Source organism: Haliotis rufescens, unplaced genomic scaffold (assembly GCF_023055435.1).
Source record: "Haliotis rufescens isolate VD_foot unplaced genomic scaffold, xgHalRufe1.0.p SCAF_3, whole genome shotgun sequence".
Classification (NCBI taxonomy): domain Eukaryota; kingdom Metazoa; phylum Mollusca; class Gastropoda; order Lepetellida; family Haliotidae; genus Haliotis; species Haliotis rufescens.
The window spans coordinates 53,199,499-53,213,666 of record NW_025964001.1 but is presented as its reverse complement, the minus strand read 5'-3'; the positions used below and the strand labels follow the sequence as shown (position 1 = coordinate 53,213,666).

The window sequence follows — 14,168 nt, the reverse complement described above, 5'->3', positions numbered from 1 at the left end:
CCCCTGTCATGCAAGGCGTCATGTAAACAAACCAGACTATCAAGTAAGGTCAGAAATCCAGTCACACGATAGAGCATTTACTGATTTTTTAAAGCTAAAAACAATATGTTAATATATTGTTGAAAGTTCTTGAATAAAATTCAAAAACAGGAAGCAACAATTTCATGTACGCTCTAACATGGACTGAAATATATTATTTATGTTATTATACGCCAAGGATGTCATGTACAACATATTGGACAAAGGGAGTGCTTGAGAGACAGAATGGGCGTCCATAAACAGATAAAGGACCCCATGCAAGGTTCATCCCCTTAAGTGCTCGACAAATGCGCAGCAGGAAAAGAAATAGAATTTAAGTTATACCCTTTCTGTAAAATGAATACTGCTGATGCCCAGCAGTGTAAAGAAAAAAAAGTGTTTTCATTAAAAAGTTGTGCCCATCTTTAAATAAGTAGCGCATGGTATATGAACTATATTTGTATTTATTGTGAATGTTACCACTGTCATTGTAAAGCCGTGGTGTTTTAACTGTAATCACTTCTCCCTGAAGATACAATTGAAAGTGAGGTGAAATGGGGTTTTACGTCGCGTCCAAGATTATTGCACTTATATAGCGACGTGCATGTACGCGTGTGTGTATATATTTATAGTGCTAGCTCACTGAGATACCATGCCGCAGTTTAACATGAATATCCCACTCAGACACAGTATACTGACTCCGAGCCGACCAGTTCTTGTTCTAGCCCATTAATGCCGAGCGCAGGATAGGGCAACAACAAGTACCATCTTTTAACGACTTTTAGTATGACGCGGCCGGGAATCGAACTCCGGACCTTCGGGCGGACGCTCTACCACTTGACCACGGAGGCGGTCAGATAAAATTGAAACATGTAGAACAATTCGTGTCATTATTGCGTTACTTTCTTTTATGTATTTCTTATAGATAAAATCGTGTTGTCTATATATTTGTAGGATCATGAACATGACTAGATAGCTATCTGGGTCATCAGATCCCAACAAATGAACCTTTTATCTACATTTCATGACATAACCGCGCACGGGAACATACCTCCTGCGTGCACCTGCTGTGCGCAGAATTACAACATCGTGACTGGCTGACAGGATTGGTGTTGGTATCATTTGTAACAGAAAGTATATAAGAGGATCAACCTAATGAAGACTTTACTTTGAAAGCTTTTCGCTTAACTCCAGACATGAAAGTAACACTGGTTCTCTTCATTGTCAGCACCATTATTGGTGAGTTGAAGGTACTGACGGCTTTAATAGTTTAGTTAGTGTCTACGTTAGCCGATGAGATTTGTTATGTATATGTATTTTTTATAATGATAATAGTTCATATTATTCAAAGATAATATTATTAATTTGCATTGCGCCTTTTTCCATGCTGGTTATCAATGCGTTCTATTATGACTCCGGGAAATGAATCCGTGTGCACTCATTTCAGCTCCCTGGGGAATATATAACCTGATCTGCCTATGAGGCACTAGAAGACTAATTGTCACATAACCACCTCACCGAAAGGGGAACCCAATCACTGCTGAGTGAACAGAGGCATGTTTCGAACAAAGGCACTAGCCTTTGGAAAACACCACATGTACTACTTGGGCTACAGTGTTGGGCAGGTCCAAGAAACTCTTAGGAAACAAGGCTGCCAAACACGCTCAGCCATCCAATTGCTTTCTTCCACAAACGGTGCTTAAAGCCTTGACCTGTGACCTCCAAACAGGATCACGTGCCCCAACTTCTAATGAGATATTGTTTCTTTCGTTCAGCTGTGATCGCCAGCGAGCCATGCAGGGATGACAACGACTGTATTCACACGACATGTGATAGTACCGGAAGGCTTGCCTGCTCTCATGGCACATGTACCTGTCTGGTTGCAGCCAATAGCTGCATCACAGGTAAGTCAATTTACAAAATAGTGACCATAATAACTGCAGGCAGCAAATTTCATATGTGAACGTTTTATTTAGGCATCTCGAAATGTTCTCCTACAAGAAAAGGTGGTGACTATAAGTAATAAACAAGTTGGGTTTCACGCCGCTGGTATAATTTTTAGACAAATGTAGTACGAACGACAAATATGATACAGAACAAAGATGATTACCATTTTGTTGAAACCATTGGCAATACAAAAAACCCAATCATAGCGAATCTGTGATTCAAACCCACTACTAACACAGCGTCAGCAAAACCCTGGCACAAAACTGCAAATAAGACATGCCCTTTAAATACAAGCCTGCATCAAATGAATGATTGAATCTAGTTCAAACCTCTGACAAATGTTTTTGTTCTGTGTTGTTAAGAAGGAGGTTTATATTTCAGAAACTTGCAGCGACCGCCCTGACTGCGACAGCTGCATCTGCAGAGACACCCATGACGAACGCCACTGCTTCGACGGCCACTGCCAATGTGGACGTGGTGCACATGTCGGCCCTGGTGGACCTGGCGTGTAAGTAACTATAGTTACAGACGGAGGTTGTCGGGTATAGTTTTGGTTGCTACACTTGAATCAGTTTTACGTTTCATTGACAGAAAGTTGATGCATTTGTTTGCTTTTTATGCTTGTTTGGTTTTATGTCAGGGCCAAATCTCTAAATTTAGCCCGAATGTGATTTGGGACGTTAATGCTTTGATGGTGTTGGTTCAGAATGTTGGTGAAACACAATATTAGGAATATGATTTTAGTCGTGCATTTGTTTGTAAAACATACACAGTCGTCTTTGTATGGCATGCATATTTGTCTCATCTCATTTCAGTGGTAATACTTAAATCATTCGACATATAGTAACACTGTATCAGTCCTGTTTGTTTGTTTGTTGTTTAACGCCGCACTCAGCAATATTCCAGCTATACGACGGCGGTTTATAGCAGTCCTATGCTATGTGTTTGGATATATGCTAAATAATGTAAATGTAAAACGTCGACGTTTAGCAATCAGTGTCTATCATCTACCTAAACAGATTTCATTGGGCGTAAAAGGCAAAATTGCAGTGAAAATTATATGAATGGATCACTGAAAATCAGTGATGACACCAGGGGTTCGTTCCGCAAAGCGATCGCCATCCACATCCCTATTATAGTTCTTACTCTATATTCAATTTCTTACTAAATATTCAAGTATGAAAATGCCACTTTTCACTTACCTTTTTAATTTCAGAGGTAAATAAATCCTGAAAGGAGGAAAACCCATGGAAATTATTCCTACATTGTTGGATACATACATGTACACATGTAAAATAAATCTACAACTACCATTTACTACCGTTTGTTTTGATGCTGAATATGTTTACTCTTATTGAATTGATGCGTTACCTTCTTATACTAAATAGTATGGAGAAAATCCTGTGGTTTTCCGTGTTTTCCTCGTCAGATCAAGATACAATGTTTGGATCTGGATTGACTAGATCTACGTGACGTCGCTTTTCACTATAGTCTAGCTACAGTCGCGAGACTCTTATGGACTACATGAATTTGGTGGACAGGCATGGTGGCTTAGTTGATTGATCAACCGATGATCTGTCTGCTTCATACTCGACACATGCCCCAATGGTAAACCTTCGATTGGTTGGTTGGTTTGTTGTTTAACGCCGCACTCAGCATTATTCTAGCTGTATGACGGCGGTCTGTAAACAATCGAGTCTGGACAAGACAATCCAGTGATTAACATCATGAGCATCGATTCACGTATTTCGGATCGATGACCTGCATCAACCAAGTCCCGTTAGTCGCCTTTTACAACAAGCATAGTCACCTTTTATGGCAAGCATGGTTTACTGAAGACCTGTTCTACCCCGGAATCTTCACGGGACTGTAAACCTCATTGACAACATTGCTGGGATTGTTTTCATAAACCTTGGCGTTTCGAAAATATAGGAAATAAAAGCGACAGAGGACAATTCCTTAATCAATGGAAATCTCTATTTAAAGTTTCCAACTAAATCAAAGGCATGGTTTGCTGAAGACCTGTTCTACCCCGGAATCTTCACGGGACTGTAAACCTCAGTGACAACATTGCTGGGATTGTTTTCATAATCCTTGGCGTTTCGAAAATATAGTAAATAAAAGCGACAGAGGACAATTCCTTAATCAATGGAAATCTCTATTTAAAGTTTCCAACTGAATCAAAAGCATGTGTCTACGAGTGATGATAGTGCAGCCGTTTCGTGAAAAATTGTGTACTTTGTGATGAAAACATGAAACTTCGTACAGTCGTAGGTTATGACATTCCAAATAGTTAAAGATATGGGGCCAACCCCAAAATCGAACATGGCCGCCTTGGAGTGAGTGAGTGAGTGAGTGAGTTAGTGAGTGAGTGAGCTTTTAACATTATTCCAGTTATATCACGGCGTGTCACCTTAATGTGGGAGGAAAGCCCGAAGTGATGCAGGTCTCAGACGTTTACCACTTCGGTGAAACCCACGAGCACGGGTATGGTGCTGACAACCCTTGAAACATCATCGGGGCGAACCGGGATTCGAACCCACAATCATAGGTTTCTGGCGTGCCCAAGGGACGCAACTCTGCAAAGCGAAGCGCTGGGCCTTAGGCGACTGGGCCACCCGTGCCCCCTGGCCGCCTTGGAGGAATTAAATTCTTGTGTATCTCCCATTAACGTGACACACAACCTAAATATATCATGACGAAATATCATTGCACATAAGTACATGACTGTATCATAATAGACTATTTATCGTGATTTAGGAAATCTGAAGTGTGAAAAAATATGCATTTCTTTCTTCTTCGGCATATCTTCATAACTTACTTCACTGAAGCTAATTTAGTAACCAAAATGTTATAAGGGTATGGTCAACAACAGAATATTCAAATAACAACATTTGGATATATTGAAATATGTTGTACATGGCTAATGTTTTGGTTGGTTTCGCCACCACATTTGCAAAATGGTGTACAAATCAACTGTGCCATTTACACCTTGTTCTGCACGCCCTTGACAACTCCACCTCAGAAGCGTGTAGTCCATAAAAGCTCATAGCCATGTTCTACTGATCTTACCCATCCCCGCTCAGTTGGTGCGGGAAGGTCTGTTTCGGTCTCAACTGATGAAGTGTAGACCAGCAGGTAGAACACTGGCAAAACGAACCCGTATTACCTTACTCATCAACAAGAATGGCAAAATAATCTGCCACAGGAGGAGAGATACTCACTTGTCATGGAGGGGAAGCGCAGAGGCCCTTCACTGCTTGGAAAGTTCAAGAAGAGGATTGGAGATATCGTTCTAAAAAAGAAATTGTTTTGCAACAAAAGACGACTAGCTCTGAAAAGACAACATCATCAGATATATCAGTGTGAACAGAAGTTAAAATCTAACGTGTTCCACTGTGGCCTCCTTTTCTTTATGCTCTTGCACAAGCCTCATAAAGTTATGTCTTCATATTCAGGTTAGCCAAACAATCTTGTGGCAATATTTTTATGTCACGCATTTATTATGTGTGTATGTGTAAAATAAGTTATGTAACTTGTTGACTCATCATGCCATTGTTCACAGGAATCTGAATTTGTATGTTTCTTCTTATGTCAACATCCAATTTTGTTCAAATCGTTATGATTCGATTATTATTTCTGTGTAAAAATACCCCAAAAAATAATTCACAAACATTTTAATCTCAAGAATGACAAGACTAAGAAAGCTGAAACTTTGTTTGTTTGAATATGGCAACAATATTTGTGTGTGGTTTAACGCCACTCTCAGCAATATTCCAGCTATGTGAAGGAGGTCTTTGAAATAATCGAGTCTGGATCGACATCATGTTCATCAATAACCGCCATTAGGATACAACATGCATAAACCAAATCACCGATTCTGACCACCATATCCCGTTAGTCGCCGCTTACGACAAGCATAGGTTGCTGAAGACCAATTTCTAACCCGAGTCGTAATGGGTCATGGATACAAGAAGTTTCAAATCATCACTAAAGTCATGTAAAGTCATAACTGGTCTAGACGCAGAAGACTTTCTCTTTTCTTTTTCTGACACTCAGCATCAAAATAAGATCAAATAAATACAACAAATAAATAACGTTTAAGCTGACAAAAATTATGTACAAAATTCTTGTCACAAGTGCAGTTACTTATTTCTTATTTATCATTTTGTCCTCATTATTTAAACAGGAAATATTTGGATATCAATGGTGACAAAAACTTTGGTTAAGGGGCCATGTTGACATTTTAAACTGTTGACTACAAATCCAGGTGAGCTACAGTGCTGTGGCACTCATTTTTTATAACCGGATACAATTAAGTAAATAATAATTAGATACTTGAGCCCACCTGACTGAAGTCAAGTGAGGTTATGTCGCAGCGCATTGTCCGTCTTTCCGATTGTCCGTTGGTCTGTAACGTTCACATTCTCGACATTCGCCTCTATACACCTTTGGCGCTAGAACTTTCAATGAATGATATCAGTTGTGGTAGACGTGTTGAATCTCTTATGTTTACTCATGTAAATAATCATTTCGGGGTAAAATGAAAATTATATATGCTGCAAGTATGTCATGTGCGGAATAACATATACGTTTTGGGCATATATGTTTTTATCTTTGATCTATCTATGACATTTGACGTTCATGTACCCCCGTTGTTTCAAGTAATAGTAATAAGTACATTAAAAATTCCATTCACAAATTGAATGCTCACTGCGCTCCATTATTATTACCTCGGTAATGGATCAATGTGCCCTCCTTCCTCGGTGTCTGTTCTTAAAGTTCTAAGTTTATGAAGCTGTAATTTTGGCCGTCGTCAGTTAATGAGTGAGTGAGTATATTTTACGCCGCTTTTAGCAATATTCCAGCAATATCACGGCGGGGGACACCAGAAATGGGCTTCACACATTGTACCCATGTCAGGAATCGAGCCCGGGTCTCCGACGTGACGAGCGAACGCTTTAACCACTAGGCTACCCGACCGCCCATCAGTTAATGAACATGCTGTGAGGATGTCTGTTCAGTAGAGACTTCTTTTATTTCTTTTGATTGTACTTGGTTTTGCCCTTGAATGATATGACCTTTCTGATCTAATGTAATATTCCGTAACATTTCAGGTGAATGTCAGGGCATTGTGTTTTATCATCCAAAACTGGCTCCCACGAGAGATATCGCTTGGGTGAGATCAAGCGATATCTACGCTGTAGATATCGCTACAATGAAATTGCATCACAATGCTTTGCCGACCATGGTAACAATGACGTCACAATCAAATGACATCACTAATGTAACGTCACTAATGGCTCTGCTACTGAAGCTGTTAGCAGTACTTTTTACACTGAAGACACTGCTAATTACTGTCTACAAATTGAAAAAGTTGGAAAAATGATGTTGGATGGTAAATAAAATCTCACCCTCGTGTCTTTTGATATCAAATATATCAACACTCGTTGATAAAAATGGAAAAACTTTTTTCCACTTTTATCAACTCGTGTTGATATAATTTATTTGATATCAAAAGACACTCTGGTGAGATTCTCTATGTGTTTGTCTTACTTTACCATCTTCGGTGTTACTGAATACTCCCCGGTATAGGAACCTGCATGAAGGTCACTGATAGTCTGAACACCACTTTACAAGACCGTCACAGGCAAGAGACAGGACACCTTCAGGACTGAGTGTTGCACTAAAGTAGTCATTACGCGAAAGTCATCTCCCACCACTAATGGTGGATCTACATGCAGTTATGAAATCATACATTCGCTGGATCAGTGTGCCTGTCTGTTGAGATTATGGCTGATGTCACAGCAGAGTTCAGTCGAACAGACAAGGAGAGTGAATTAATCAGTGAATATTACATTTTTTACGCAACAGTCAGACCTGTTTCTTCATTTTAGGGAAAGCAGTTCAAATAAATTGATAGAAACGTCACAGATATTCATATTCCTGAAGCTCCAGCCCTTGGTATCTACATTTCACAACTTTTGAGGTACAATCGCACATGTTGTTTCTACAAAGATACCAATAAACTTCATACGACTCTTGCTCAGAAATGTTTTGATCAAGGCTACAACATTCAAGGCCTTAATTAGGCTTTCGAAAACGTTTTATTGTAGACATGTGGAGGACATTTCCAAATGTGACGCTTCATTAACAAAAGTCATGCAATTTTGACTTGTACCATTTCTCGTTTTTTGTTTAAGAGAAACAATTGAATTACCTTTGCATGTGTTTTTGATGGGTGCCACCGGTGGGGCAGGATACGCTGCCCTTTTTGCCAACACCCGGTATCATCACTATTTGATACTGGTTCATAAACCCATGCTCATGATATAGTCGGAATCGTACTATCGACTCTGATTTGAGCAATGATTTTTTATTGCTTATCTTTTTTTGCGAACACCTGGTGTCATCATCGATTTTCAGTGATCCATTCATATAGCTTTTACCGATTTTTTCCCTTAAACACAGTGGAATCTGTTTCGGTGGATGATCAAGACTGGTTATTCCTTGGCGTTGATAATTTATATTTATGATTATGGAAAGAGTTTTGTTGCTTTTATTGGCAAGGTTTAGTTTTACACCACTCGTCACTATTATGACGTCACACTGCTCATTCTGGTGCAGAAAATGACCTTACAGTTGGATGCAGAAAATTCATGCTCGCTGCGGCCCTAAAACTTCCTACTCTTAGTCAATTACCCATCGTTTTTTTCAGGTCAAAATGTATTTTCACGCATACTTTAAATATTGTGGTATTTGAAACTTATAACTGTACATGTGATTAATTTTAAATGCATTCTGACAATGACTGAGAAAGAAGTACCTTATTCTAAATATTTGCTTTGGGGTGAAGTGGTCGTCAAATCGGTTGTTTCAATCAGAGGCGATCATTTTATACCTCTCATTAACTTATCAGAATAGAGTAATTTCCAAAGTCATGGTAGAATTGGTGTTCAATGCCGCATTCATCAACATTCCAGTCTGTGACGGCGCTCAATACATGTTGAAGGTCAACCTATGTTTTTCTCGGCTATGACTTTATGGGCCTACCTTTTTGTTTAAGCTTTACGTGTATGTTTGTGTATGTGTTTATTGTTTAACCCAGTAATCGATCATTGGGGTATCACAATGAAACATCAGACCATTGTTTTTTTCTTTATTTGATGCGTACATGTATGTGTATAACAATAACCTAAAATGTTTGGTAGATTGTTGTTTTGTTCCGGGATTTATTTGCCACTGAAATAAAATAAAAAAGAGTTAGTACCAAACGAATTTAAGTAACTTTCAGAAAAGCTAGGTTAATCATTAAATAACGTTCGTTTCACAGAAATTTACAGATCTCAATTCTACATCGGCCTTCCTCAATATTGAACTGACACGAAGTTATATTCTTGAAATACTCGTAAACTTCAACTCTCTCATAGACTTGCTCAATCTAGAGTTTTATCACCCTTCTCTTGATGAAGAACTAATATAAAGGCATTCCTTATCCTTACGTCCACAGAGGCAGTGCCAATCGTAGCAGTGGTGTTCAAGCTTCAGTTCAAGCTTCAAAATTATACAATATGTTTCATCCAAAGACGTATGGATGTAACAGATGTATTACGTTGTTGATCACCATCTAAAGTCACGATTTAATAAAACACCTTACCGGTTATTTCTCTTAGGGTAGAATCGTCCTGGTTACTTACATGCCAGGTCCAAATCCACGTCCACAGAGACAGTGCCCATCGTAGCAGTGGTGTGACGCACGGCTGTCTCTACATCTGCAGCCGTCGCAGTCGGCACGGACTGTGCAATTGGCTGTAAAGTCAATTTCCTTCATTCAATGTTAGGTATATTGACTCAGTATCTGTGTGTTTGAAGATTTGGAGAAATGTATTTTTATTAGAGATACGTTGAAATAGCGTCTTTGAGTTTGGATGAAAATACAGGTATATTTGAAGGATACTACTTCATATGCTTTGATCATGTGGTTCAGATGAACCGCCCATACTTCTAATGCCTCTCGGTCACGGGCCCTTGCGTCGTTACTTAAATATATCTTGATCTCTTAATATTACACGAGTTCCAGAAATACACTATACCGTTATTTCTTTACACAAGACTACACACTCCGTATGACAGTGCTCTATGTCTATCGATCCCAAATTAACTCCCAAGTCTTTTTGGCTATTACATAATATCGATAGCAGACCCAGTGGACACTTTAAAACTCAAACACAAATGTCCATCACTCCCGCTCAAAATTGGGGTTTGTCAGAAAGAAGCTCTCTGATTAGTGGATATTGTGTGATAGTCGTTTATATATTTTGGGGCAATTCAGTTTGTAAAACTTCATCTGCCTAGCCTGAAAGTCTGACTGCTAAACAGCACTAGTTCATTGCTAGATTGGTGTAAGTGAACAGTTTGGCCAAGAAGTACTGAACGGTCCTTGAGTTATGACCAGGAAACAAAACGTGACGGGTTGGGGACGGATGTCGGACATAATCTAATTTTCCCACTTTCAGATCACTTTCGGGGATAATTAAAACAGGTCACAAAACTACTACTACTACTACTAGTACTACTACTACTACTACTACTACTACTACTACTACTACTAGACAAGCCTAACTTGAGCCCAGGAACCGACTTTAGTTTGAGGAGTGCGACTGTGGCTTGCCATATCAGCATCTGTTCAGCATACAGAGTGTTAGCCGTCGAAATAAATATCAGTTTTGTTGATGAACAGACCTTGTGAGCAGGAACCAGACGAGACTGCACCGATGACAAACAGTCATTAATGTGTTAATCTTGTCAATTTGATAACAAAAACATGATATAACCCATAATAAGAAACGAGTTCTCGAAAAATGGTCAATACCTTGAGCGCCACTTATCGTAAACACTGTCTAAACGTTATCATACCTTGAGCACAGGAACCAGATGTGGCGGAAGTCAGGCAGGTACATTCTCCATGAGAGCAGCCCAGCTTTGAGGAACTATCACAGGTCAGGTGATCACAGTCTTTCTCATCCCTGCAGGTCTCGCTGTAGATAACAGCTGAAAGAAAAACAGTGTCCAGTGAAATCGTTTTTCAAGGTTTGCTTCGTTTTGAACTTTATGATTCAATGTGCTGTGGATCACAGCTGACAAAAAATGGACACCAAAAACGGGTTTCAAAAGTCTTTCATTTACTTGTTTTTAACTATTTATATTTTCATTTAGTTTTAACATCTTCGGTTTAACTTAATACTCCTTTTACGGAATCCTAGGTCCTTGTACTGGTTTGCGAGTTATGGTCTGAACATTACTCACCAACAACGGCACACGCAAGGGCAACAGACACGGCAAACTTCATGACTGAGTGGTTCACTTAAGTTGTTTTCAGAGGTGAAACACTCGTTTGCTTTTTATATGGCTTCAGTATCAGCACCTATCCTTTTTGAGAAAGTCACGATTGTTTAATCTCTTAATGAGTAGGTCAACTACCTGCAGTTATGAATTCCAGACCTCGCTGGTTTGGTCTGGGTGTTGAGATAACGGTTAAAAATTTAGACACCGAAGTTCATGTTTGAGGTTAATCTTTAAGAAGGAATCTGACCTGTTATACTCAGTATTCACGGTGGATGGGTGGGTGGCAGAGGGGGCTATTCTAGTAAAATGAAAGTGAGATGACCTTAAATGAGGTTTAACGTCGCGTTCAAGATTACTGCACTCTTATAGCGACGTGCATGCAGCAACATATGCGACAAGTGACAACTTATACATCGGCGTATTGTCTCCATTGTTAGGTATGGTGACGTTGAATACAATTGTTTAACTATACATTCCCGTTGTGTTTTGTTTCAGTCAATTTCACTCATTGAGTGATAACTCGACCCTCAACAGAGATATTACTTTAGATGAAATACGCTCAGCTATCTCGCGACTGAAGCGTAATAAATCCTCAGGCCTTGACTTAATTGAAAATGATTATTGGATTGATTCAATTGATATTCTGGGTGACCTTTACGTTTCGTTTTTTAATTTGATTTTATCCACTGGTGTTATCCCTGACTCTTGGTTGACGGGAGTGATTCGCCCAATATATAAGAAAAAAGGTGACTCTCTTGACCCGAACTCTTACAGGCCCATTACCATTCTGAGCTGTTTAGGAAAGTTATTCACTTGTCTTTTGAATTCCAGATTAAATAGTTACTAACAATCAAATGAAATTCTTAGTTCATCACAGATTGGCTTTCGAGAAAATATGTCAACACTTGATAATATATTCATCTTAAATATGCTAGATCAGTATTTCAAAAAATCAAAACGAAAACTTTTTTGTGCTTTTATCGATTTCACAAAAGCGTTCGACAGTATTTGGAGAGTAGGCCTCAAGATGTTATCCCATAGAGGGGAGATTCCTCAAGTTAGTGAAAAACATGTACAGTAATATAAAATCTTGCGTTATGGTTGATAATAAATTTCTAACTTCTTTTATAGTTTTTCCGGGGTTCGACAAGGACAAAATCTCTCTCCATTATTATTTTCGATTTTTCTCAATGATTTAGATGTATATCTTGAGAGCAAAGTTTGTGGGGGCGTTGACATCAATTGTGTTCATGATGATTATGTGTATATGTGTATTAAATTCTTTATTTTGTTGTACGCAGATGATGCGATACTTTTAGGTGAATCCCAGAAAGATCTCCAAAATTCTCTTGATGTGTTCAAAAAATACTGCGATGTGTGGAAACTCAATGTTAACATTGCCAAAACTTACATTATTATATTTGGAGGCGTAGGTAAAAAATCTAAATTATCTTTTCAATTTGATTCTAAACCAATTGAAATTGTAGATAATTATACGTATCTAGGTATCAACTTTCATCGCAATAGGAGATTTAATACCGCAATAAACGATTTACTGTCCAGCTCTAAAAAGGCCATGTTTGCACTCCTGAAAAAATCAAGAAACCTCAATCCAGCACTTGATACTGTTATCCAATTGTTTGATATCTTAATACTACCTATAGGCTTGTATGGATGTGAAATATGGGGTTGTGAAAATGTTATAAACATTGAAAATTTTCACCTTAAATTTCTAAAGTTTGCTACTGGGTTGCGATCAACTCCTAACTTTATGGTTTACGGTGAACTTGGACGTTTTCCTGTGAACATTACAATTGCTAAAAGAATGATCTCATTTTGGTATAATTTAGAAACCATATTTTCTCCTTTCAAGTTGTCATCACGCATCCTTCAACTGTTCAAATTAGATCACACCCTCATTATTAGTAATGTATGGATATCTCACATAAAAAGTATTTTAAACAGTTGTGGCTTGACCTATGTATTTGATAATCCTGGTTGCGTTTGTAAACAGTGGCTTGTCTCTATGGTAGAAACAGTATTTAAAGATCATTTTATACAACAATGGAGGGATGATATAGATAAAAGTTCAAAAGGTAATTACTATAAATTGTTCAAAGATCTACCGTCGTTTGTGTTATGTTAGTTATTCCTTCAAAATCAGGACGGACGCAGGAGTGTGTTTGAGACACGCTTATTCGTGAGGGCTACATCATGACAACTGTGGTTGTCTCCCTTTATGCATACCACTACACACACACCCCTTCCAGGAGAAAGCAAGTTAACAATACTGTTAACTTTCAACTGTGCCTTGACAATGAAACATTATAATGCATATAAACAAAACAATCAAGATTCACTCACATAACATTGTGAACACAGCTTTAGCATACCCATGACCTCAGGGTTACAGAATAATAAATCTCTCAACCATACACAATGAATACTGACTCACTTGTCAAACTTTAAATGAGAGAAAGTCTTAGTATCTATCTGGCTTTCTTGAGATCCTGCCAGATCGTGTTATGTAAACTGAGGAGTCATTTGTTTGTTTCAGACATGGATGAGGATTTGGTTCAGGTGAGTGTTGTTTTTCAGGCACATTCGGAACTTGCTTTTCAGGAACATTTGGTAACAAGTAAATGTCACGTCTATTCCGCCTATAGGTTCCATCGTCAGTCTTTACGAGGTAAGACCGAGGGCTTAGCTGTTTGAGCACAGTACCTGTTTCTTTCCTGTCTGGTACCCATGCATTACCCCCCTTTGCAAAACAGGAAGCGCACAGCATGGCGACGATTGAAGTTATATTCCTGCTTTTTCTGTTGATGTTTCTCAAAGTTTACAAACTTTTGTTTCAC

At 38.7% G+C, this 14,168-nt stretch overlaps 2 protein-coding genes across 2 annotated transcripts; one reads left to right on the top strand and one right to left on the bottom strand.

The window, feature by feature from the left end:
* Positions 1-1,128: 1,128 nt before the first annotated feature.
* LOC124141934 (serine protease inhibitor Cvsi-2-like) lies at positions 1,129-3,278 on the top strand. Its single transcript, XM_046510129.2, has 4 exons — positions 1,129-1,257; positions 1,794-1,922; positions 2,347-2,473; positions 3,182-3,278. Exons 1-4 carry the CDS (start codon positions 1,215-1,217, stop codon positions 3,189-3,191), a joined length of 309 nt encoding a protein of 102 aa, XP_046366085.1. The 5' UTR covers positions 1,129-1,214; the 3' UTR covers positions 3,192-3,278.
* Positions 3,279-9,110: 5,832 nt separating this feature from the next.
* Positions 9,111-11,405, bottom strand: LOC124141992 (tenascin-like). The gene is made up of 4 exons (XM_046510214.2): positions 11,272-11,405; positions 10,882-11,016; positions 9,663-9,774; positions 9,111-9,207 (listed from the first exon to the last, which is right to left on the bottom strand). The coding sequence occupies exons 1-4, from the start codon at positions 11,312-11,314 to the stop codon at positions 9,198-9,200; spliced, it is 300 nt and encodes a 99-aa protein (XP_046366170.2). The 5' UTR covers positions 11,315-11,405; the 3' UTR covers positions 9,111-9,197.
* Between the last annotated feature and the right edge of the window lie 2,763 nt (positions 11,406-14,168).

Bases quoted from the DNA above. Each gene is read 5' to 3' on its own strand.
- LOC124141934 (XM_046510129.2), top strand. From the start codon at position 1,215: ATGAAAGTAACACTGGTTCTCTTCATTGTCAGCACCATTATTG. The intron at 1,258-1,793 runs GTGAGTTGAAGG...TCTTTCGTTCAG, and splicing joins CATTGTCAGCACCATTATTG to CTGTGATCGCCAGCGAGCCA. The intron at 1,923-2,346 runs GTAAGTCAATTT...TTTATATTTCAG, and splicing joins AGCCAATAGCTGCATCACAG to AAACTTGCAGCGACCGCCCT.
- LOC124141992 (XM_046510214.2), bottom strand. From the start codon at position 11,314: ATGAAGTTTGCCGTGTCTGTTGCCCTTGCGTGTGCCGTTGTTG. The intron at 11,017-11,271 runs GTGAGTAATGTT...TTTTTCTTTCAG, and splicing joins CCTTGCGTGTGCCGTTGTTG to CTGTTATCTACAGCGAGACC. The intron at 9,775-10,881 runs GTATGATAACGT...TTGACTTTACAG, and splicing joins ATCTGGTTCCTGTGCTCAAG to CCAATTGCACAGTCCGTGCC.